General features: G+C 40.4%; 1 protein-coding gene across 1 annotated transcript in view; it reads left to right on the plus strand.

The window, feature by feature from the left end:
* Nucleotides 1-22,614, plus strand: part of LOC132818630 (gamma-secretase subunit Aph-1b-like) — a 94,999-nt gene that overhangs the window by 27,646 nt on the left and 44,739 nt on the right. The window contains exon 3 of the mRNA XM_060829643.1: nucleotides 11,811-11,884. Within this exon, the coding sequence (XP_060685626.1) occupies nucleotides 11,811-11,884 (74 nt within the window). The remainder of the gene's footprint in view (nucleotides 1-11,810; nucleotides 11,885-22,614) is intronic.

Consider the following 22,614-nt stretch of genomic DNA (forward strand, 5'->3'; position numbering starts at 1 on the left):
AACCTTATTAAAGGCCTTATTTAAATCCATATAGACTACATCTACCACCCTGCCCTCGTCAACCTTCCAGTCACCTTCATCAAAGAACTCTAACAAATTTATGAGGCATGATCTCCCAATCACAAAGCCATGCTGACTACTCCTAATCAAACCCTGTCTTTCCAAATGTGTGTATATCTTATCCCTGAAAATCTTCTCAAGTAACTTACCCCCCACAGATATTAGGCTGACTGGCCGACAGAAAAATGCTTGCCTTTATTGGCCAGTGCATTGGGTATAGGCATTAGGAGGTCATGTTGCGGCAGTACAGCACATTGGTTAGGCCATTTTTAGAATACTGTGTGCAATTCTGGTCTCCCTGCAACAGGAAGGATGTTACGAAAATTGAAACGTAACAGAAAACAATTGCAACGATGTTGCCAGGGTGGAGGGTTTGAGCTATAGGGAGAGGCTGTATAGACTTGGGCTGTTTTCCCTGGAGTGTTGGAGGCTGAGGGTTTATATTACAGGATTATAAAATCCATGAAGGGCATGGATAGGGTGAATAGTCAAGGTCTTTGCACTGGGGTGGGAGTCCAAAACTAGAGGGCACAGGTTTAAGGTGAGATATGAAAAAGGACCTAAGGGGCAACTTTGTCCATACAGGACGTGGTGCGAGTATGGAATGAGCTGCCAGAGGAAGTGGTGGAGGCTAGTACAATTGGAACATTTAAAAAAGCACCTGGATGGTTATATGAATAGGAAGGGTTTGAAGGGATATGTGCCAAATGTTGGCAAATGGACGAGTTGGATCAACAAGTCTGTTTCAATGCTGTACAGCTCTATGACTCTTATCGGTAATGATGGGGTCATGTGAAGAGCTGGTGCAGAGCAATAGTATGGATGGCCTTCTTTGCACCAATTTACAGAGTTTTTAAAAGCTTGTCACCCATAACTTTTCACAGCATCTTAACCCCCAGCAATGCTGACCCCTTGCCTTACCTCCTGTGACAATACTTGGCCCCTTCCTCAGTCCCCAATGTTCTTCATCACCTCCAAAATTCTCACTCTCCTTTGGCAATATTGACCAGCCTCCCGAACTCCGTCGCTCTCTTGACTATGTTAATCTCTGCTCTTGCTCCTAACAATGCTCATCCTTTCCTTCCCTCTCCCCATCACCCTGAACAGTGCGCATTTTCTTCACTTGCCACATACCCCAAAATGGCTGATTCTTCTGTCATTGGCCAGCAGCTGACAGATTCCGGATGGTGATGCAGTTAACCTACATTGCAGCTTGCTAGAGGAAGGAATTGTGAGCATTGTTTGGAAGCGAGGAGAAGGAGGAATTTTGGTTGGAGCTTTTTGTGTATGTGTGTTTGTGTATGGGATGGGGAAGATGAGTGTGGCATTGTTTGGCCTGGGGAATGGGGAGTGTGTGGTCAGGGCTGTGTTGGAGCATTTATGAGAGGGGAAGTGGAGTATTGTGAGTATATCTTAGTGGGGTGGGATTTGGAGGCTTTGGGTGTGACCAGCAATAGGAGGAAGGAGTGAGTGGCTGTGTGTGAAAATATGTAGGAATGGATGGAATGAGGATTAGCTTCTTACGGAGTGCTGAGCTGAGGGGTGATGTGGGTTTCCGATACTGTTGAATTGTGGGTGGGGTGGGGAGTGGAGTGGATGATTCCTTACCACTTGCATCCCAATTAAAGGAAATTGTTCATAATTCTGAAAATCTGATTATTTCAGATTAGTGATTTTTGAGAAGATTTGTAACTCGGGTTGATGATAATTATGTAAGTTAGCTTGCTGAGCTGGAAGATTCATTTTCAGATGTTTTGTCACTGTACTAGGTAACATCACCAGCGAGTGTTCCTAGTGAAGCTTTGTTGGTATGTCCCTCCTCTCTATTTATAGGTTTCTTAAGGTGGGTGATGTCATTTTCAGTTCTTTTTTGTTCAAAGGAAGGTAGATAGGATCTAAATTGATGTGTTTATTCTTGGAGCTCTCGTTAGAATGCCATGCCTGTAAGAATTCTTGTGTGTGTCTTTGTTTTGCCTGTCCTCGGATGTGTGTGTTGTCCCAGTCAAACTGGTGTCCTTCCTTGTCTATATGTATGAAAACTAGTGATAGTGGTGTCGTCCAGCTCCCCCCTCAGTCGAAGCAAAATGCTCAGAGACACAGTGTGGCTTTACCTCCTCCATTTTTATTCTGGGCCCTGGAGGGAGTGAGAACGCTCGCCAGCTTATAACTTCTAAACTTCCTCATTCCCTCCTTGATAACCAATGGCATTAACAGCTTTCAAAAGGCTCTGACAGCCAGTATTTGATTATAACAAAAATTATTAGTCCATTACAGTAATTAGTGTTTGAAGAATCCTCCCACGTGGGAAAAAAATTCACCAGTAAAGTTCTTAAATCCACAGTCTGCAGTGACCACTCCATCCATTCTAAGTGGAGTGGAAATAAGCCACATCACCAAAATCTCTTTTAATAAAGTCCAACCTGAAAACAAAATTCAATCTGTTCTTGCATCACTCCACGGAGAAATCTGAATTCTTGCGTAAGGGCAGTTAAATACTTCACAAAACTGACGAGTTGTTCGTCCTTGTAGAGATGCTTCAGATGGAGGATATCAGCACATCTGAATATGCAGTGGAGCAGCAACACACTGGGTGAGAATGCAGCATTCTTAGCAGAGCAGGAGCAGGAGCAGGAGCAGCAGTTAAATGCAATAAAGCCAACTGGCTGTTGTGATTTTAGCTTGATTTGTGAACCTTCATATCCTTTAAATGATTAAAAGACAAGGTAAAGCTCATGTAGTTTAATGCCCATAGGAAGGCCACTGACAAAAAGCATACTGACCTCCTCTTCACTGTTGTTACCTTAACCTTTCATGCTTATGACTGGGGAGCTGATTGAATCCATTGGATCAGGTTGAGAAGGGATGGGCGGAGGTCCGAAGGTGTGCTTTACCTGTGAATGGAGAAACACTAGAGAAGATGTTAGCTGTTGAAAGTATCTTTGCATTTTCTATCTCATTCCTTCCTTGCCAAGGTGGTTATCAGCATGAAGGCAGTCACACATTTAACTACACTGAATTGTCTGCCTATTTCAATATTCTTTGAATTCTTGAAATCTATTGGTCTGTTCACTATTTATGACATCATCAAGTTTTATACAATCCATAAACTTCTAAATTGTAATGTCAAAACAATTCCGTCAATCACAAACAACAATGAATGGTCCTAAAATCAAACCCTCGGGGGCCCCATTCAGGTTATGCTAAAATTACTTTCCTTTAACAAATTGATACTTGGCTAATGTGAAAGCTGTTGAGAAAAGTATTTCAAAAATCTAGAACAGCAAGAAAACAACAAAATGTTTCCTGTGCTTTGGCAATTAAAGAGGCAGTTTCTGTTCAGATTTAAATCTTAAACGCTCATGGGAAACAAATGCTGAATTTTTTAAAATATGTTCTCCAAATGAAACTTCCCAAATAAAGTGGTTGGAATTACAGTGGCAACTTTGGTAGAGATCAACATTCTTTGAATTTGCAATATGAATGTGGCCAAAGAAGTCTGAACAATAACAGAATTTAGGCAGCTCAGCCTCGAGTTCTAATACTCTCTAGAAAATCTTAACAAAACATCAAACTCAAAATGCACTCTTCTTTTTGTGAACACACTGCATTTAAAACTCAGCAAAGATATTTTAATACAATACTCTCATTTGGCTACAGCATGACCACTGACTCAACTGTTATTTTTAAAACAGGCATTGTAGAATTTCAAACAAATTAGGGGCTCAAGGCACTCAAATCAATTAATTTTAAGATTGCATGTTTGATAATTTTAAAAAGGACTTAATGTTGTACAATTTCAATGTAAAAACAAAATCTGTCCTACTACACAGACAACAAGGCAAACAAGGCAAAATAGTTCTTAAAAGGATTTTCTGAACCAGTATTTTAACAAACCAAAATTGTTAAACATCAAACACACTCAGCTTGGCTTAATTTATATTTAAACTTTTCTTTTTCAATCCAACTATTAGTACAAGCTTAATTTCAACATTTTCTTGGGTTTTTTTGCATCCTCTCACTGAAACCACATTTATTTGTGTTGGTAGGTTTGTGGGCTATCCTGGGTCTGAGTAGTCTGGAAGTCATTTCTGTTATGTCTTTAATGTAAGGTAATGTGGCTATAGTATTTGGTTGCATTGTGTCTGCTTGTTTGGGTTTGATTCTGAGGAATCGACGGATTGTGTTTATTGGGGTTCAGTCTTTCTTGAAAATGTTGTTTAGATATTTTTCTTCTGCTTTTTGTAGTTCTTGGGTGCTGCAGTGTGACGTAGCTCATTGAACAAGCAGCCACAAACTTACCAACACACTAAAACAGCGACTGATGAAACTAAAGGATCTATTAGATACTACCAGCAAATCCTAACGTCATTTACGAGATACCACACAAGAACTGTAAAAAAACACTACATCGGACAAACAAGCAGGAATCTTGACATCAGGATGCACAAACACCAACTAGCCACCAAAAGACACTACCTACTACCACTAGTTTCCATACATACAGACAAAGGTGCCACTTTGACTGGGACACCACACACATGTCCTTGGACAGGCGAAACAAAGACACGCACAAGAACTCTTAGAAGCATGGCATTCTAATCATAACTCCATCAATAAACACATCAATTTAGATCCTATCTACCTTCCCTTGGAAAAAAACCCAGAAATGACATCACCCACCTTAAGAAACCAGTACCTTAAAATAGAGAGGTGGAACATACCACCAGTGCTCCACCAGAGCTTCTCATTGATGATGTTACCGAGTATGGTGATAAAACGCCTGAAAATAAATTTTCTAGTTCAGTGAGCTAACTTACATTTTTATTATTTCAGACTTTTTAATAGCTATAATTATTCAATATTGATAACATTGCAGTAGGTTTAGGTTGTGCATTCTCTAACTTCTACATCCTTTCTACTGTTCAATTCCAATCATTGGACCTACTACTCCAATTGTGGCCTAACCAACTACTTGTGCAAATTTGTCCACTTTTGATACTTGTATTATGGTTCAATTTATGAAACCCAACATGCGCTTGGCTTATCTTCTTGTTTCTAGGTAATCATTGCGAATTGAAATATTTACTCTGCAGTTTTACATTCTCCATGGTTGAAATATTACTAGCAAGCATTTGTCATTTAGCAGTTCTGTAGAGCAAGTCTCTGAAGTACATCTCTCAATCCTGTTGCTATCTTCTATGTTTAAAATAATATTCTAAGCTATCTATTTGCTGCATGATATGCATTGTTTTATTTAATGGCACAGCTTGTTTTCAGCACTAAGTAAACAGTAATAAAGAATTTCATGAATAGATGATTGCTATAATAACAGACATTAATGAATACTTGAGTGTCTGCCTAAAAATCTTTGATTATGTTGTCCTCCATCTGTGAGAACCTTTATGTAGAATGATATTGCGAAAGAAACAAGTTCCAAATAAAATGACTACACTTTACTGACATTTTGAAGGCTATGACATGCATGATTGCAAGTTCATCTAGCATCAAAAATTAAAAATGGAATCTTCCATCAGCAAAGTGCATGAATATTATTTAGAGTCAGGCCTTTTCTTATTGACTTGGTTTGTATGTACAATTGAACTTTATGAAGATGTGGGTGTACTTTAAAAGAGTTAAAAGCAGCAGAACCACTGGACACAGCACCAAGTATCCTCAATAAGGTAACACATGGTCGAACAACTTGATTAGCTCATTACCTGGAGACAAAAACAAATTAGAATTTGGCCAATCGGTTTAAATTATACCCTGAAAACTACCAAACTCCAATCCAGTTTGAATTTAGTATATTGACAATTTTAAAAGCCAATGACACAATCCGATGTTTTGGGGATATAAAATGGGGGGAAATTGAACAGTTGAGGGGAGAATTGTCAAGTACCAGGAGGTAAAAGATTACCTGAAAAATAGCTCTCTAAAAAGTACCTTTTTTGATCAGTAACTTGTGAAACAGAAATTCCTAAAAAGAAGAAAAAAAAAGACACAGGAACATCTAAATAGGTAAACCGAAAGCTGCCTGGTTTTGAGATAAGAAGTGTTGTTTTCTAAATCTTAATTGGGAGCTTTATCAGACTAGTATTATAGACAGGTTAGAGTAAGGAATTGTAAATAGTTGTTAGTTAATTATTATCTGTTATACTTTAAGAAATAAAGTTGTTAATTTTTACTTTAAATAGTTCTTGGCCTCACAGATTACTGCACGGGATAAATCTTTTCTGTGTTGCTGGTTTTAAATTAAGCAGGAGGGTTTATCCCATGTCGTAACAACTTAATTAATACAAGCCTCTTTAGTGTCACTGTAAAAGTTTGTCATGTGTTCACCATAGTTGGTATGGTATCTTGTTCAATCAGAAAACAAGAAAAGCCACATTTCAATTGAACATAGTTTTAGTTCCTTTTTAAGTTGCATAAATTGTACTTAATTATTCGTGCATTTTTAATAAATGCTGTTTCTGTTAGCTGTCACAAAACATTCCTCAGTTCTAGGTCATGACAGACAGATTTTCAGTCTTTGTGCATTGCAACTTACATGATGCTGTAATGTTTCTCTTGCTATTTAAAGATTGTAGCATGAAGATGATTGTTAGCCACAGTATGTACTTTTTTTCTGATTGATGTTTCATCTTTGACACTGGTCTTACTTTTTTCTCTGCTTGTCCAGTGTTTCAGCAGGGCTGTTTGCTAAGCTGAGTTCTTTGCAGGTTTTGTTCTCAGAAATAAAATGCATCTACTTGCTAACTTAATACAGATGTTGAGCTGTCTTCACTCACTTGCACACTCACCTTCTCCCTTGCTCCCTTATCTTTCAGTCAGACTTGGGTTGAATTTCTATTAATCCTTATATCTGATTTGGTCAGTGTAGATCCTCCTGAATTGTTCAGTATAGTAATGCTAGATTCGTAGGATAATTCGAGTCTCACCACTTTTTGTTTGTGAAAATTAGGAGCTCATTTTAAGCAGATTTCGCTTTTGTGGCATAAAACATGGAATTCACTTTGTGTTTTTGTTATGACTACAGTATGATTGTTTCATTCGTGTGGTAAACATTTCATCCACACCATCATTGCAGTAAAGGGTATCACAGAAGTCATGGAGTAGAGGATGACACTAGACTGTTCCATTTTGCAAAACAGGCTTTATGAATGTCAATTGATTTTGAAAACTTGCAGTTTTTTTTATTGTTCTTTGCAAACATTTTTTTCATTATGAACATTATTCTACAAGCTGCCATTGTGCTATTGTAAGACAAATATTTTCAGAAATAAGTAGAATTGAGTTCAAGAAACTTGTAATCTGCACCTTTGATCTCTTCAAATAATGTTCTTGAAACCTATTATATAATGTAAAAACATCTCATTTGTACGCTTATAACATCTTCACTACAATGTGTGTGTTGAGACTGGCCGAGGAGGATATGGATGATTCTGGCCAGTAACTTAAGTTTAATACAACATTAGCAAATGAAAATAGGTTTACACATGGCAGGATTTCTTCAGGGTGGATATACCTGCAGTAACTATAATAGAGATGGACTGTACAATATTATTGCTTGCTGAATAAAAAGTATTAGGTACAAAGAAGGTTATGCATGCTTGTTTCCATAGATGTTTCCATATCACCAACCTATAACTGTTAGATTAAAATTATGATTTTGTTACCTTTGTTTATTTTAATTAATTGTAGCAAGGGTCAAAATAAATGTTTTTAGTATGCTTGAAGGTTACCTTTTGATTTTTTGGGGGTTATTCTTGGTATTGAGAGGTTTCTTTTTCATTCTCTCTTATTTATTAAGTGATAGTCACCTAGTAGCAATGCCTTCAGTATTTGTGTTAACATTTGGAATAAAAGATCACTAAATGCAGAATACCAAATGAGGCCTACATTTACTGTATAAATGAAGCAGGACTACCGTTACTTTATATTTGAATTCCATTGGAATAAATTATAACATTCTATTATTTTCATTAAATTTCTTATTGTACTTGCAAACTAGCCTTCCGTGATTTGTGCGTGATAGGATAGTGAAGAACGCTTTTTCCTTTATTGGTCAGAGCATCGAGTATAGGAGTTGGGAGGTCACATTGCGGCTGTACAGGACATTGGTTAGGTCACGTTTGGAATATTGTGTGCAATTCTGGTCTCCTTCCTATAGAAAAGATGTTGTGAAACTTGAAAGGGTTCAGAAAATATTTATAAGGATGTTGCTAGGTTTGGAGGGTTTGAACAGGCTGGGGCTGTTTTCCCGAGAGCGTTGAAGGCTGAGGGGTGACCTTATAGAGATTTATAAAATTATGAGGGTCAGGAGTAAGGTAAATAGACAAGGTCTTTTCCCTAGAGTAGGAGAGTCAAGAACTAGAGGGCATAGGTTTAGGGTGAGAGGGGAAAGATTTAAAAGGAACCTAAGTGGCAACTTTTGCATGCAAAGGGTGGTGCACCTGCTCCATTTTAAAAGTTTTACTGATGTCAGGAGTGACCAACACTGATTTAGCCTTTAGGATTGCTTTAAGCTTCTCAAAAGCTGTTTGGCATTCTTCTGTGCATATTACCGTTGCCTGTTATTTGTAAAAAAAAATCTGATGGAGGCAGCTATTCTGCTGAAGTTGCATTAAATTACCATTAAAACATCTCTAAGAATCTCATGATTATCTTGTTTTGCTTTCGGAAGCGGAAATTTTATCTTTGCTCTTAATGTTCTTGACAAGACTGCCTCTTGACCTTTGTGTCCTGGGTAATGTACACTTGCTTTCTCAGACTCACTGGCAAGATAAGTTGCTCAGTCAGCTGATTGTAACTGTTTGAGTTAGGCTTCCATTTGTTTCATATTTTCTTCCCAAGTTTTACAGCACAGTATATTAAAGCATTACCCAATTGTGTGATTTACTTGGATAGAATAGTGACAGATAGGTTCCTAAATCTTTGAAATGTAGCTGGAATGATTTTAAACCTGAATGACATGACTCAACATCGATGCAACCCATTTGGTGCAATGAGAGCTAATACCTCTTTACTTTTGATATAAATGGGACTTGCCAACCCTATCAATACAGTCTTCTAACTGAAAAATTGGGCACAAATCTGTTTATGATACTGCATGCACTGTGCCAAATCTAGTTGACTTGTCAAATTTGTCACAATTAAGTAGGAGGACTGCAGCTGTTTTGGCTAGGTTGAATTAAGTGGTTTTCTAAGATGTCCAAATCTCTGCTCCAATTGAGTTTGTTTTTCTGGGCTTAAACAATAGGGATGTTGTTTTACTGGTACTGATTCCTCCATATCCACATCATTTTTTGGCCAAGGCTGCACACACCGGTGTATCTACAGATTTATTTGAAATCCACAAATAACCTCATTAGATCTTTCCATTATCCTTCTTTTAAGTACAAGAATGCAGCATTGAACTGCCTCAGTAGTTTGGTATTGACTAGTCAGATATTAGGAGGATCAATTTGTGAATTATCTACATTTGCTGTTACCTGTGTTTTAGTCTCCATCATTCTCACTATTCTCACCATTTGACAATCTTGCAGATTAACTTTCTCTCTACGATGATATTGTTGTAACATTGTACGGTATCACTGTTCTCCTTCCTGTGACCTCGTGCATCAGCACCAATAATTTGCAAAGCAATAATAATATTTCATTTCTAATTTTATCTTTGTGCCTATTTTTTCATCTTTGCTTTTTATATGGATCTTTGCTATTTTGCATGCTCCTGGGAGTCTGTCCAGAAACATGGACATGCAGTCTAACACATCTGACTTTTCCTTAATCAGTTTTAATGGACCTCTTATCCCGTGACATCAGAACTGAATCCTCACTGCTCTCAAAGCCCTAGAACTCCAGCACAATGACATCGATATCACAGGAGAAGGCCAAGTCAGAGAGCAAGATGGTGGTTAACACTTTCCTGTGTAAGGCTAAATCTGAGGAAAAGCACTGATGCTTTGAGGTTGGAACAAAACACAACAAGATCTGAACAATATCCAGGCTTGGACTGACAAGTGGCAAGTAAAATTTGTGCCACACAAATGCCAGTTTATGACCATTACAGAAGAGAGAGAGAAAATCTGACCACCGCATTACCATCATTGAATCTCCCACTATCAACATCCTGATGGTTATCATTGACCAGAAGCTCATCTGGAGTCGCCACATAAACATACCTGCTGCAAGAGCTAGGAATACTACAACGAAAACTCACTTCCAACTCATCTTTTGCCTGGTTAAATGCAATTCCAATGGCAATCAAGAAACCTGACACCATCCAAAGTGGACAAAACAGCCCATTTGATTGGCAGATGGATGGATGTGGTGCCAATGAGGCTCAGTAGCAGTACTGTGTACTATCTACAAGATGCACTGAGCTCATTAACTCAAGAATGAGTTTCCAAGATTTGTTCCAAGTCTTTCCCACTTAAACGGGTGATAGTGCCATATAACACAATATATCTTTTCTCAATACAATGGAACCTCAATTATCCGTATATCAATTATCTGAAAATCGGATTATCCAAAGGAGGTCTGTAGGTCCTGACAGAAACATTATATATCAAAGACATGTGTCCAACACTGATTGCGCCTTTTGTTTACAGGGATTAAAAGTGCTGGCAAGTACAGTCCTGGACTGATGATAACGCAGGCACCGTCTCTAAATGACTGACCTCATACCCCCTCTCTCTCTTCCCATACCTTTTTGGAGTTCTACATAGGATGTACCCTTAATCCTCCCCCCCCCCCCCCCCCCGGCGGTGGGACGTCGCACACAGTGTGTTCCAGTTTTCTGAACGCGGAGCAGGCTTAATGGAAAGCTCCGACCCTCAGAGGAAAGGCATTGAATCGATTAACCAAATAATCAATTATCTGAACGAAAGAGTGCCTGCCCATCTCATTTGGATAATCGAGGTTCATCTGTATACAGGCAGGATATGAGGGCAAAATCTTTTTGAAATCTATAGAATGTGAATTTCTTAGTTTTCTACGAAGTTTTCAGATATCTGATCTGTTGTTAGTGATACACAGGGATGAAAACATAGCTTTTTTTTCATATGGCTTTAGTTTGAAACATGCAATTTTACTTATAATTTAGACAGTGATAAAGCACTCCATGTTCTGTCTTGTAATGCTATATACTGAAGGCAATGAGACAAAATCAGCATTAATCATTCTAGATCATATCACTGAATTCTGTACTCTGGCATGACCCTCACCTTCGATTGCTGTCATGCTCATGCTACAAGTCGGTGTACAGATATCAGGTAAGGCCTGTTGTGCTCTTTATCATCTAATAACTTGCAGGCACATTTTGTCTTAGCTCAAATGTGGAATCTTGCTGTTTGAATTAGATGATGGAACAGCATTAGGCCTTTTGGCACTGTCTCAGGACAACATTAGTTTATGAAAAGCTGAAGTGAGAAAAACACTCCATGTGGTGAATATTTGACTTTTTTTGCGTATCAGTCATATACTTTATTTCCTTGGAATTTTTTGATCTTGGATCAATTATTTGCTTCATAAAAATTCTGAAGCATGCATGATTTATATTAGATTGCAAAGTATTGTTCAAATTTTAAGTTACCCAAGCTTACTCTGTACCATACAGTGTTTGACTTGGGAAATCTGAACACTATCAATGGAAATTCAAATGCTATGTTTTATTTGTTAGCTTACTTCTGTAGTAACATAACAATTCACCTCTTAAGAATGTTTAATCAGTAACATTTTTATTCTTTTAGAAAGGCAAATGAAGGCTTAGCAGCACTAAATGAAGATGGGAAGTCACCCCTATCAGTCCAGCAAATGGCCTATGGTGAGACAGAATTTTATTGTAAAATTCATTGTATTATGTGCTGTAGATATATTTCGCAACTGTTTTTTTTACAGCAAAGCATACATGTTGAGCTGGGTCTTTTAACCCAAATACGTAAGCTGGTAATGAGTTTAATTTTTTTTTGTTTCTTTTAAAATTGTGCTTCTGTAAATCACCAGAGTGAACCTTCTCTGAACCGTCTCCAGTGAAATGATTTATTTCCTTTAATGTGTCCCCAGACCCACTGCAACTCAACTATACTCTGTTATGGTCTGGTACGCCACTCAATTCAAAGGCAGCTAGGGACAAGTAATAAATGCTGGCCAGCCACCAATGCCCACATCCCATGAGTGAATAAAAATAAGTAAGTATGTGAAAAGATTTTCTAGCACAAGAGTAGAACTCTTTAGGGGGCTCCGAGTTAAAGTATAGCCTCAAATGGCATGCTATGCAATGGAACGGTAGAGAAGTGGAAATCAAGAAAAATGAGTATAGAATAGGACTGGTCATTCAGTTGTTTGAGCAGTTTTCACCATTGAATTTGTTAATGGAAGCCTCAAGGTAGTGATCAGGATGGGAGTGTTGAAAAAGCAATTGGAAAGGAAGAATGCTGGTAATTGGTTGTGGATTCTGGGTAATCCAAGATGGAGGACAGGAAAAATCTCTGGCTGGAACAAGCTGCTCCTATTTTGAGGTATTTTAGGTGTTGGAGGTGATTTCCTCAAATTCCAGGAGCAGCAATTGCTGTTTTATATGCTGTTGCATTGTTTTGGAAGTTTTGGAGAAAAAAAAGTCAAAACAACTGCACTTTTGAAAGGGGGAGGAACAGACAAAAGCAGGTGCGGTCAGTGCATTAGAGAGAAAAAGAAACCCACGCTGCTAACTGACATAACAGTGAACCTGCGCAGTTACTGCCTTTGCAGTTTGAATTCATATATCACAGGACATTGTTAATTTTCCAAGAAAAATTCCAAACAGTGAAATTCACAACTAATTTTAGCGGAACCTGTTTGGGAGAGGTCACAGCACAGAAACAATTAAGTGAATATTTTTAAGTGTGGGTTTAGAGTAAGTCTGCAGTAGTGAGTAAAATGGATTATTTCTTGCTTATATGTTTTATTGAGATATGTCTCCTGATTAAACTTAAAAATATAAGCCATAAGTATTAAGTTAGCCTGGAGCAGTGTTTTGTAGAGGAATAAGACAGTGCTATTTTCTGGGTCTATAATTAGAAGATGAAAAATGGTCTTTAGAAAAGTGATATGCTCTTCTTGTCAGATGTGGGAGTTTAGGGAGAGTTTGTGTGTTACTGATGATTATATCTGCAATAAATGCCGTTGGTTGCGAATCCTATCAGATCGAATGGATCAGTTGCAGTGACATTTAGAGGCACTGAGGAGTTTACAAGAGCAAAAGGGTGTGATGGATGGCAGTTTCAGGAAGGGAGAAAAGTCGCACATACAGTCACATGGATGGGTTAACTCCAGGAAAGGTAAGAGAGTAGGCAGGTAGTGCAAGAGTCTTCTGTGATTATCCCGATTTCAAAAAAGTATGCTCTTTTGGAAAATGTAAGGGGTGATGGATTGCCAGGGCAATGTAGCAAGAACAGCCAAGTTTCTGGTATTGAGAATGGCTCTAATGTAATGAGGGGTATATTGGGTTCCAAGGGACTCTCTAGTCAGAGGCACAGACAGATGTTTCTGTGGCCAGTAGTGAAAATTCAGAATGGTGTGTGTCTCCCTGGTGCCAAGGTCAAGGAGGTCTCAGAGGGTGCAGAATGTTCTCACGGGGGAGAGGGACCATCAAGAGATCATTGCCTCCCTTTCTATCCTTCCTATAGCATTTGTATTCTGGAACATTAAGCTGCCAGTCCTGCCCAACCCTGAGCCACGTTTCTGTAATTGCTATGATATCCCAGTCTCATGTTCCCAACCATGTCCTGAGTTCATCTGCCTTCCCTGTTAGGCCCCTTGCATTGAAATAAATGCAGTTTAATTTATTAGTCCTACCTTGTCCCTGCCTGCCCTGACTGTTTGACTCACCTCTGTTCTCAACTGTACCAGTCTCAGATTGATCTCTTTCCTCACTAACTCCCGAGGTTCCACACCCCCACCTTACTAATTTAAATCCTCTCGAGCAGCTCTAGCAAATTTCTCTGCCAGTATATTAGTCCCTTTCCAATTTAGGTGCAATCTGTCCTTCTTGTACAGGTCACATATACCCCAAAATAGCTTCCAATGATCCAAAAATGTGAATCCTTCTCCCATACACTAGCTCCTCAGACATGTATTCATCTGCTCTATCCTCCTATTCCTGCCCTCACTAGCTCGTAGCACTGGAAGTAATCCAGATATTACTACTCTCGGCGACTTCCTTTTTAAATTCCTGCCTAACTCTCTGTAATCTCCCTTCAGAATCTCGACCTTTTCCCTTCTTATGTCATTGACCTCTTGCTGGCCCCTTTCACCCATGAGAATATTCTGCACCCTCTTGGAGATATCCTTGATCCTGGCACCAGGGAAGCAACACACCATTCTGATTTTTCGCTGCTGACCACAGAAACATCTGTCTGTATCTCAGACTACAGAATCCCCTAACACAATTGATCTCTTGGAAGCCGACGTACCCCTCGTTGCATTGGAGCCAGTCTCAATACCAGATACTTGGCTGTTCGCAGGGGGTGGGACCCAGGGAGATAGTGAGGAAAGAGATCAATCTGAGAATAGTACAGTTGGGGGAAAAAGCGAGTCAAACAGGCAGGGACAAAGCAGCGAACACGGTTGGCTGATAAATTAAACTGCGTTTATTTCAATGCAAGGGGCTAACAAGGAAGGCGGATGAACTCAGGGCATGGTTAGGAACATGGGACTGGGATATCATAGCAATTACAGAAACGTGGCTCAGAGTTGGGCAGGACTGGCAGCTTAATGTTCCAGAATACAAATGCTACAGGAAGGATAGAAAGGGAGGCAAGAGAGGAGAGGTGTGACATTTTTGATAATGGATAGCATTACAGCTGTACTTATGGAGGATATTCCTGGAAATACATCAAGGCAAGTTATTTGGGTGGAACTGAGAAATAAGAAAGGGATGATCAGCTTATTGGGATTGTATTATAGACCCCCTAATAGTCAGAGAGTAATTGAGAAACAAACTTGTAAGGAGATCTCAGCTATCTGTAAGAATAAAATGGTGGTTATGGTAGGGGATTTTAACTTTCCAAACATAGACTGGGATTGCCATAGTGTTAAGAGTTTAGATGGAGAGGAATTTAAGTGTGTACAAGAAAATTTTCTGATAAAGTATGTGAATGTATTTACTAGAGAAGCTGCAAAACTTGACCTACGCTTGGGAAATAAGGCAGGGCAGGTGACTGAGGTGTCAGTGGGGGAGCACTTTGGGGCCAGCAACGATAATTCTATTAGTTTTAAAATATTGATGGAAAAGGATAGACCAGATCTAAAAGTTGAAGTTCGAAATTTGATGAAGGCTAACTTTGAGGGTATGAGGCAAGAACTTTCAAAAGTTGTTTGGGGGCAGATGTTTGTAGGTAAAGGGACAGCTGGAAAATAGGAAGCCTTCAGAAATGAGATAATGAGAATGCAGAGACAATATAGGGCGAAAAGGTGAAAGAAGAGGCTGGTAGGTATAGGGAGTGCTGGATGACTAAAGAAATTGAGGGTTTAGTTAAGAAAAAGAAGGAAGCATATGTATGGTATAGACAGAATAGATCGAGTGAATCCTTAGAGTATTAAAGATACTTAAGAGGGAAATCAGGAGGGCAAAAAGCAGACATGAGATAGCTTTGGCAAATAAAGTTAAGGAGAATCCAAAGGGTTGTTACAAATACGTTAAGGATAAACGGGTAACTAGGGAGAAAAAAGGGCCCCTCAAAAATCAGCAAGGCAGCCTTTGTGGGAAGCCTCAAGAGATGGGGGCAATATTAAATGAGTATTTTGCATCAGTGTTCACTGTGGAAAAAGATCTGGAAGATATAGACTGAAGGGAAATAATGGTGACATCTTGCAAAATGTCCATATTACAGTGGAGGAAGTGCTGGATGTCTTGAAACACATAAAAATGGACAAATCCCTAGGACCTGATCTGATGTACCCTGAAGCTCTGTGGGAAGCTCGGGAAGTGATTGCTGGGCCCCTTGCTGAGGTATTTGTATCATCGATAGTCATAGGAATATTGTGTGCAGTTCTCGTGAGGTGGTAGAAGACTAGAGGTTGGCAAACGTCATGCCACTGTTTAATAGGGGTTGTAAGGACAAGCTAGGAAGCTGTACACCAGTGAGCCTGACCTCGGTGGTGGGCAAATTGTTGAAGGATATCCTGAGGGACAGGATTTTCATGTATTTGGAAAAGCAAGGACTGATTAGAGATAGTCAACATGGCTTTGTGCATGGGAAATAATGTCTCGCAAACTTGCTTGAGTTTTTTGAAAAAGTAACAAAGAGAATTGGTGAGGGCAGAGTGGTGGACGTGATCTTTATGGACTTTAGTAAGACATTCAACAAGGTTCCCCATGGGAGACTGCTTAGCAAAGTTAGATCTTATGAAATACAGAGTGAACTCGCCATTTGGATGCAGAACTGGCTCAAAGGTAGAAGACAGAGGGTGATGGTGGAGGGTTGTTTTTCAGACTGGAGGCCTGTGACCAGTGGAGTGCTACAAGGATCGGTGCTGGGTCCACTACTCTGTCATTTATATAAATGATTTGGATGTGAGCATAAGAGGTATAGTTCGTAAGTTTGCAGATGGCACCAAAATTGGAGGTATAGTGGGCAGCGAAGAGGGTTACCTCAGATTACAACGGGATCTTGATCAGATGGGCCAATGGGCTGAGAAGTGGCAGATGGAGTTTAATTCAGATAAATGCGAGGTACTGCATTTTGGGAAAGCAAATCTTTGCAGGACTTATACACTTAATGGTAAGGACCTAGGGAGTATTGCTGAACAAAGAGCTCTTGGAATGCAGGTTCATAGCTTCTTGAAAGTAGAGTCACAGGTGGATAGGATAGTAAAGAAAGCGTTTGGTATGCTTTCCTTTATTGGTCAGAGTATTGAGTGTAGGAGTTGGGAGGTTATGTTGCAGCTTTACAGGTCATCGGTTAGGCCACTGTTGGAATATTGCGTCCAATTCTGACCTTCTTCCTCTCGGAAAGATGCTGTGAAACTTGTAAATATTCTCTGAACCCTTTCAAGAATGTTGCCAAAGTTGGAGGATTTGAGCTGTAGGGAGAGGTTGTACTGGGGCTGTTTTCCCTGGAGTGTCGGAGGCTGAGGGGTGACCTTATAGAGGTTTACAAAATCATGAGGGCATGGGTAGGATAAATAGACAAAGTCTCTACCCTAAGATGGGGTAGTCCAGAACTCAAGGGCATAGGTTTAGAGTGAGAGGGGAAAGAGATGAGAGACCTCCGGGTCAACGTTTTCACACAGAGGGTGGTATGTGCTTGGAATGAGCTGCCAGAGGAAGGGGTGGAGTCTGGTACAATTGCAACATTTAAGAGGCATTAGAGTGGGTATATGAATAGAAACGGTTTGGAGGGATATGGGCCAGGTGCTGGCAGGTGGAACTAGATTAGGTTGTGATAGCTGGTCGGCATGGACGAGTTGGACTGAAGGGTTTATTTCTGTGCTGCACGTCTCTGTGACTCTATGATCGTGGCTTTTGGCTTTCATGCTGATCTGGGGTACATTACTGCACCTCTTGGTTCCATATCCTTTTGATGTGTTGAGCATGCAGAATGGTCACAACAACAGTCCCACATTGCAAATACTATTTAAAGTAAGTCTTTTGTATGGAGCTAAGCAGTCATATAATGCTTGAAAGTTTGATATTAGATTATAGAAGCAATAGAGTACTGTTGACTCGAACTGTCTCTACTTTGAACCTGTGTTCACACTGTCCAAATCAGAATTCTGACAAAAGGCCACCTGAAATATTATTCCTATCCTGTCCTCTTCTGACCTGTTGAGTGTTTCCAGCAATTGTATTTCTTTTTATCTACTTGTATTTAAGACCATTAGACAGAGGAGCAGAAATTAGGCCATTCAGCCCATCAAATCTGCTCTGCCATTCAATCTTGACTGGTTTCTCAACCCCATTTTCCTGCTTTCTCCCTGTAGCCTTAGATCCCATGGCAATCAAAAATGTAATATACTCAATGAACTGGCCTCCACATTCATGATGTGGATGAAGGAAGTGAGGGCATGTCGGCTAAGTTTGCAGATGATACAAAGATAAGTGGAAGGGCTGTTCGTATTGAGGAGGCAGGGAGGCTGCGGAAAGATTTAGACAGGTTAGGAGAATGGGCAGAGAAGTGGCAGATGGAATACAATGTGTGAGGTAGGAAGAATAGAGGCATGGGCTACTTTCTAAATGTGGAGAAAATTTAGAAATTTGAAGTGCAAAGGGAATTTGGGAGTCTTTGTCCAGGTTACTCTTAAGGTAAACTTGCAGTTTGTGTCTGTGACAATGAATTCTACAGATTCACCACTCTCTGGCTAAAGAAGTTTCTCCTTCTCTCCATTCTAACTGGTCTTCCTTTTACCTTAAGGCTGTGCCCTTGCCTCCTTGTTTCTCCTAGGAGCAAGTGAGGACTACAGATGCTGGAGATCGGTCAAGAGCGTGGTGCTGGAAAAGCACAGCAGGTCAGGCAGCATCTGAGGAGCAGGAGTGTCTGGCGAAAGCCCTTCCTTTTTGCCTGAAATGTCGACTCTTCTGCTCCTTGAATGCTGCCTGACCTGCTGTGCTTTACCAGCACCACACTCTCGACTCCTCATTTCTCCTGCCAATGGAAACATCTTCCCAACATCCTTTCTGTCAGGCCGTTCAGTATTCTGTAAGTTTCAATCAGATCTCACTCATCTTTCCCAGCTCCAAGTATAAACACCCCTTTAGTATGTTTCTTTTTCCTTGGGATGAATTTTTCCTGTGCCTCCCAGATTACTCCCAAGTCCCTTTTCACTTTAGACTTTTGAACTTTATACCCATTTAGAAAATAGTCTATGCCTCTATTCTTATCAACGTGCATGACCTCACACTTTCCCACGTAATTCATCTGCTACTTCTTTGCTCACTCTCCTAACCTGTCTAAATCTTTCTGTAGCCTCCCTGCCTCTTCAATACTACCTGCCCCTTCACCTATTTTTGTATCATCTGCAAACCTAGTCAGAATGCCCTCAGTTCCTTCATCCAGATCATTAATGTATAAAGTGAAAAGTTATGGTCACAACACTGACCCTTGTGGAACACCACTAGTCACCGGTTTCTATCCTTTATCCCCATTCTCTGCCTTCTGTCAGACAGCCAATCTTTGATCCACTCTAGTACCTTGCCTCGAACACCATGAGCCCTCATCATACTCAGCAGTGTCCTGTGCACTACCTTATTAAAGGCCTACTGGAAGTCCAGATAGATGACATCCATTGGCTCTTCTTGGGCTAACATGTTTGTTACTTCCTCAAAGAATTCTAACAGCTATGTCAGGCATGACCACCCCTTGATGCAAACATGCTGACTATGCCCTATAGTATCATGCACTTCCCAAGTACTCAGAAATCTCATCCTTCACAATGGGCTCCACAATCTTACCAATGACTGAGGTCAGGCTAAGCTAATCAGCCTATAATTTCCCGTGTTTTGCCTTATTCCCTTCTTAAACGGGATGGGGGCTGTTACATTGGTGATTTTCCAGTCTCTGGGACCCTCCTAGACTTCAGTGATATGATAAAGATCACTACTAAAGCCACAACTATGTCTTCAGTTATCTGTGTCAGAACTCTAGGCTGTCGTCCATCTGGTCCAGGTGATTTATCCACTTTCAGACCTTTCCATTTTTCTAACACTTTCTCCTTGGTGATGGCCACCATACTCATCTCTGTCCTCCCCAACACGCTCAAATGTTTGGGATGTAACTCATGTCTTCCACTGCGAAGACTGATGCAAAGTACTTATTCAGTTCCTCAGCCATTTCTTTGTTCCCTATTACTACTTCTGTAATCTCATTTCCCAGTGGGCCAGTGTCCACTTTTGCCTCTCTTTAGCCCTTTATATATCCAAAAAAACTCTCTAAATCTTTCCTAATATTACTGACTAGTTTACCTTCATATTTAATCTTCTCTCTTCTTTCTTCCTTTCTTTCTTTCTTTGTTGTCCTTGTTGTCTTTATCCTCTGGCTTCCCACTGCCCTTCACCTCTTTATATGCTTCCTCTTTTGCTTTGATGCCGTCCCTGACTTCCCTGGTCAGCTATCATAGAATCATAGAATTCCCCACAGTGTGGAAACAGGCCCTTTGGCCCAACAAGTCCACACTGACCCTCAAAAGAGTAACCCATCCAGACCCATTCCCCAACTCTATTGTCCTATATTTACCCCTGACTAATGCACCAAGCCTCCACTTCCCTGAACACTATGGGCAATTTAGCGTGGCCAGTTCACTTAATCTTTGGATTGTGGGAGGAAACTGGCACATGTGGAGGAAACCCACATAGACACGGGTAGAATGTGCAAACTCCACACAGACAGTTGCCCGAGATTGGAATCAAATCGGGGTCCCTGGCACTGGGAGACAGCAGTGCTAACCACTGTGCCACCCCTTTCGTATATTTCTTTTTCCATGGGATGAATTTTTGCTTTACCTCCAAGATTACAGCCATTGCTGGTTCACTATCTTTCCTGCTAGGCTCCTCTCCCAGTCAATTCTGGTCACCTCCCTCATGCCTCTCTAGTTGCTTTTATCCAACTGTAATACTGTCACGTCTGATTCCACCGTCTTCCTCTCAAATTGCAGAGTAGATTCTATCATATTATGGTCACTGCCTATTAAAGGTTCCTTCACCCTAAGCTCTCTTATTGAGTCTGCCTCATTGCACAACACTAATTCCAGAATGGCCTGTTCACCCCCCGTGGGCTCTGCCACAAGTTGCTCCAAAAAGCCATCTCATAGACGTACCACAAATTCCTTTTCTTGCGATCCACTACCAACCTGATTTTCCCAGTCCACCTGCATATTGAACTTCCCCATGGTCACTGTAACTTTGCCTTTCTTACACACCTTTTTTGTATCTTGCGTCCCAAATCTGGACTAGTGTTTGGAGGCCTGTAGGTAACTTTCATTATGGTTTTCTCACCTTTGCGGGTCCTCAACTCCATGCGCACAGATTCTACATCATTCTACCCTACTTCGTTTGTTGCAATCGATTTAATTTCATTTATTACTAACCAGGCAACCCCACCCCCTCTGCCCACCTACCTGTCTTTTCCCAGTCCTGATCCCCTTGCACCCATGTCTCTGTGATGCCCACTACATTATACCTGCCGATTTCGATCTGTGCCACAAGCTCATTCACCTTATTTCGAATACTGCGGGTATTCAGATACAATACCTTCAGCCTTGTATTGACTGTCCGTCCTGTCATTGTTATTCATTTATCCAGTATGTTTGAAGTTTGATTCCTTATCCTTTCTTACCACTGTTCTATTTTGCCTGCTGGAGACTTTAATAACCTCTCCTGAGTTCTCCTTTATTTTCATATTTTTAAATGCAATTGAATCCTCGTCCACAGATATTAACCTGCAGGTTTGCTTCCCATTGGCCATTATACTTATTGGAGGTCCCTTTCCCCGCCCCCCCCCCACTTTCTAGTCTAAAGCCCTGATGACCTCCCTATCTACCCTTTTTGCTAGAACACTGCCCACCTGAAGCAAACTGGTACCAATGTCCCAATAGTACAGTTCCCTCCTGTTCCAATACTGATGCCAGTGCCCAATGAAAAGGAACCCTTCTTTGCCCCTCTTTAGGTATATGTTTCCTTTCCTTATTCTCACGTCCTTATGCTAATTTTCACATGGCTTGGGCAGTAATCCAGACATTATAACCTTGAGAACCTGTCCTTTAATTTGATGCCAAGTTCCTGATAATCCTTAAACAGGTCCTCTTTCCTAATCTTGCCTATATTGTTTGTCCCGACCACAAAAACTGGATGCTCCCCCACCTTCTCCAACATCTATTCAAATCGGTCAGAGATGGCATTATACCATGTGGGACTTTCAATCTTACTTAGAAAGGCTACTATCTATTCCCGTAATTATAGAATCCCCTACAACTCCTCGCCTCTTGAATGGCCTGTACTACAGTGTCATGGTTAGCTGGTTCATCCTTCCGACAGCTCTGTTCCTCATCCACACAGGGAGCAAGTACCTCGTACCTGTTGGATAAGATCAATAGCTGAGGCTGCTCTACCTGGATTCTTTTACTGCCTCACTTGCAGTCACACCCTGCTGTCCCTGACCACTGACTGAATTTGTGACGAATTTCTTGAAATCCCTACCTGTATCTGTATCAGTTACAAATACAGAAGTTTTTAGATTATTTTTTGTGACTGTTTCTTGGAGTATAAGAATAGGGAAGTCCCGTTGCAACTGTACAAGATGCTGGTGAGTCTAGATCTGTTGTACTGTGGGCAGTTTTGGTCCCCGTATTTAAGGAAATAAATCATTTCAATGGAGAACGTTCAGAAAAGGTTCACGAGGATGATCCCAGGATGGAGGGATTGTCTTATGATTGAAGATTAAACAGGTTTGGCACTCATTGGAATTTAGAAGAATGAGAGTTGCTGTCTTTGAAACATATAGGATTCGGAAGGGGTTTGAAAGGGTACGTGCTGAGATGATGTTTGCTCTCCTGGGAGATTCTAGTCCCAGAGGGCATAATAAG

Source organism: Hemiscyllium ocellatum, chromosome 1, assembly GCF_020745735.1.
Source record: "Hemiscyllium ocellatum isolate sHemOce1 chromosome 1, sHemOce1.pat.X.cur, whole genome shotgun sequence".
Lineage (NCBI taxonomy): Eukaryota > Metazoa > Chordata > Chondrichthyes > Orectolobiformes > Hemiscylliidae > Hemiscyllium > Hemiscyllium ocellatum.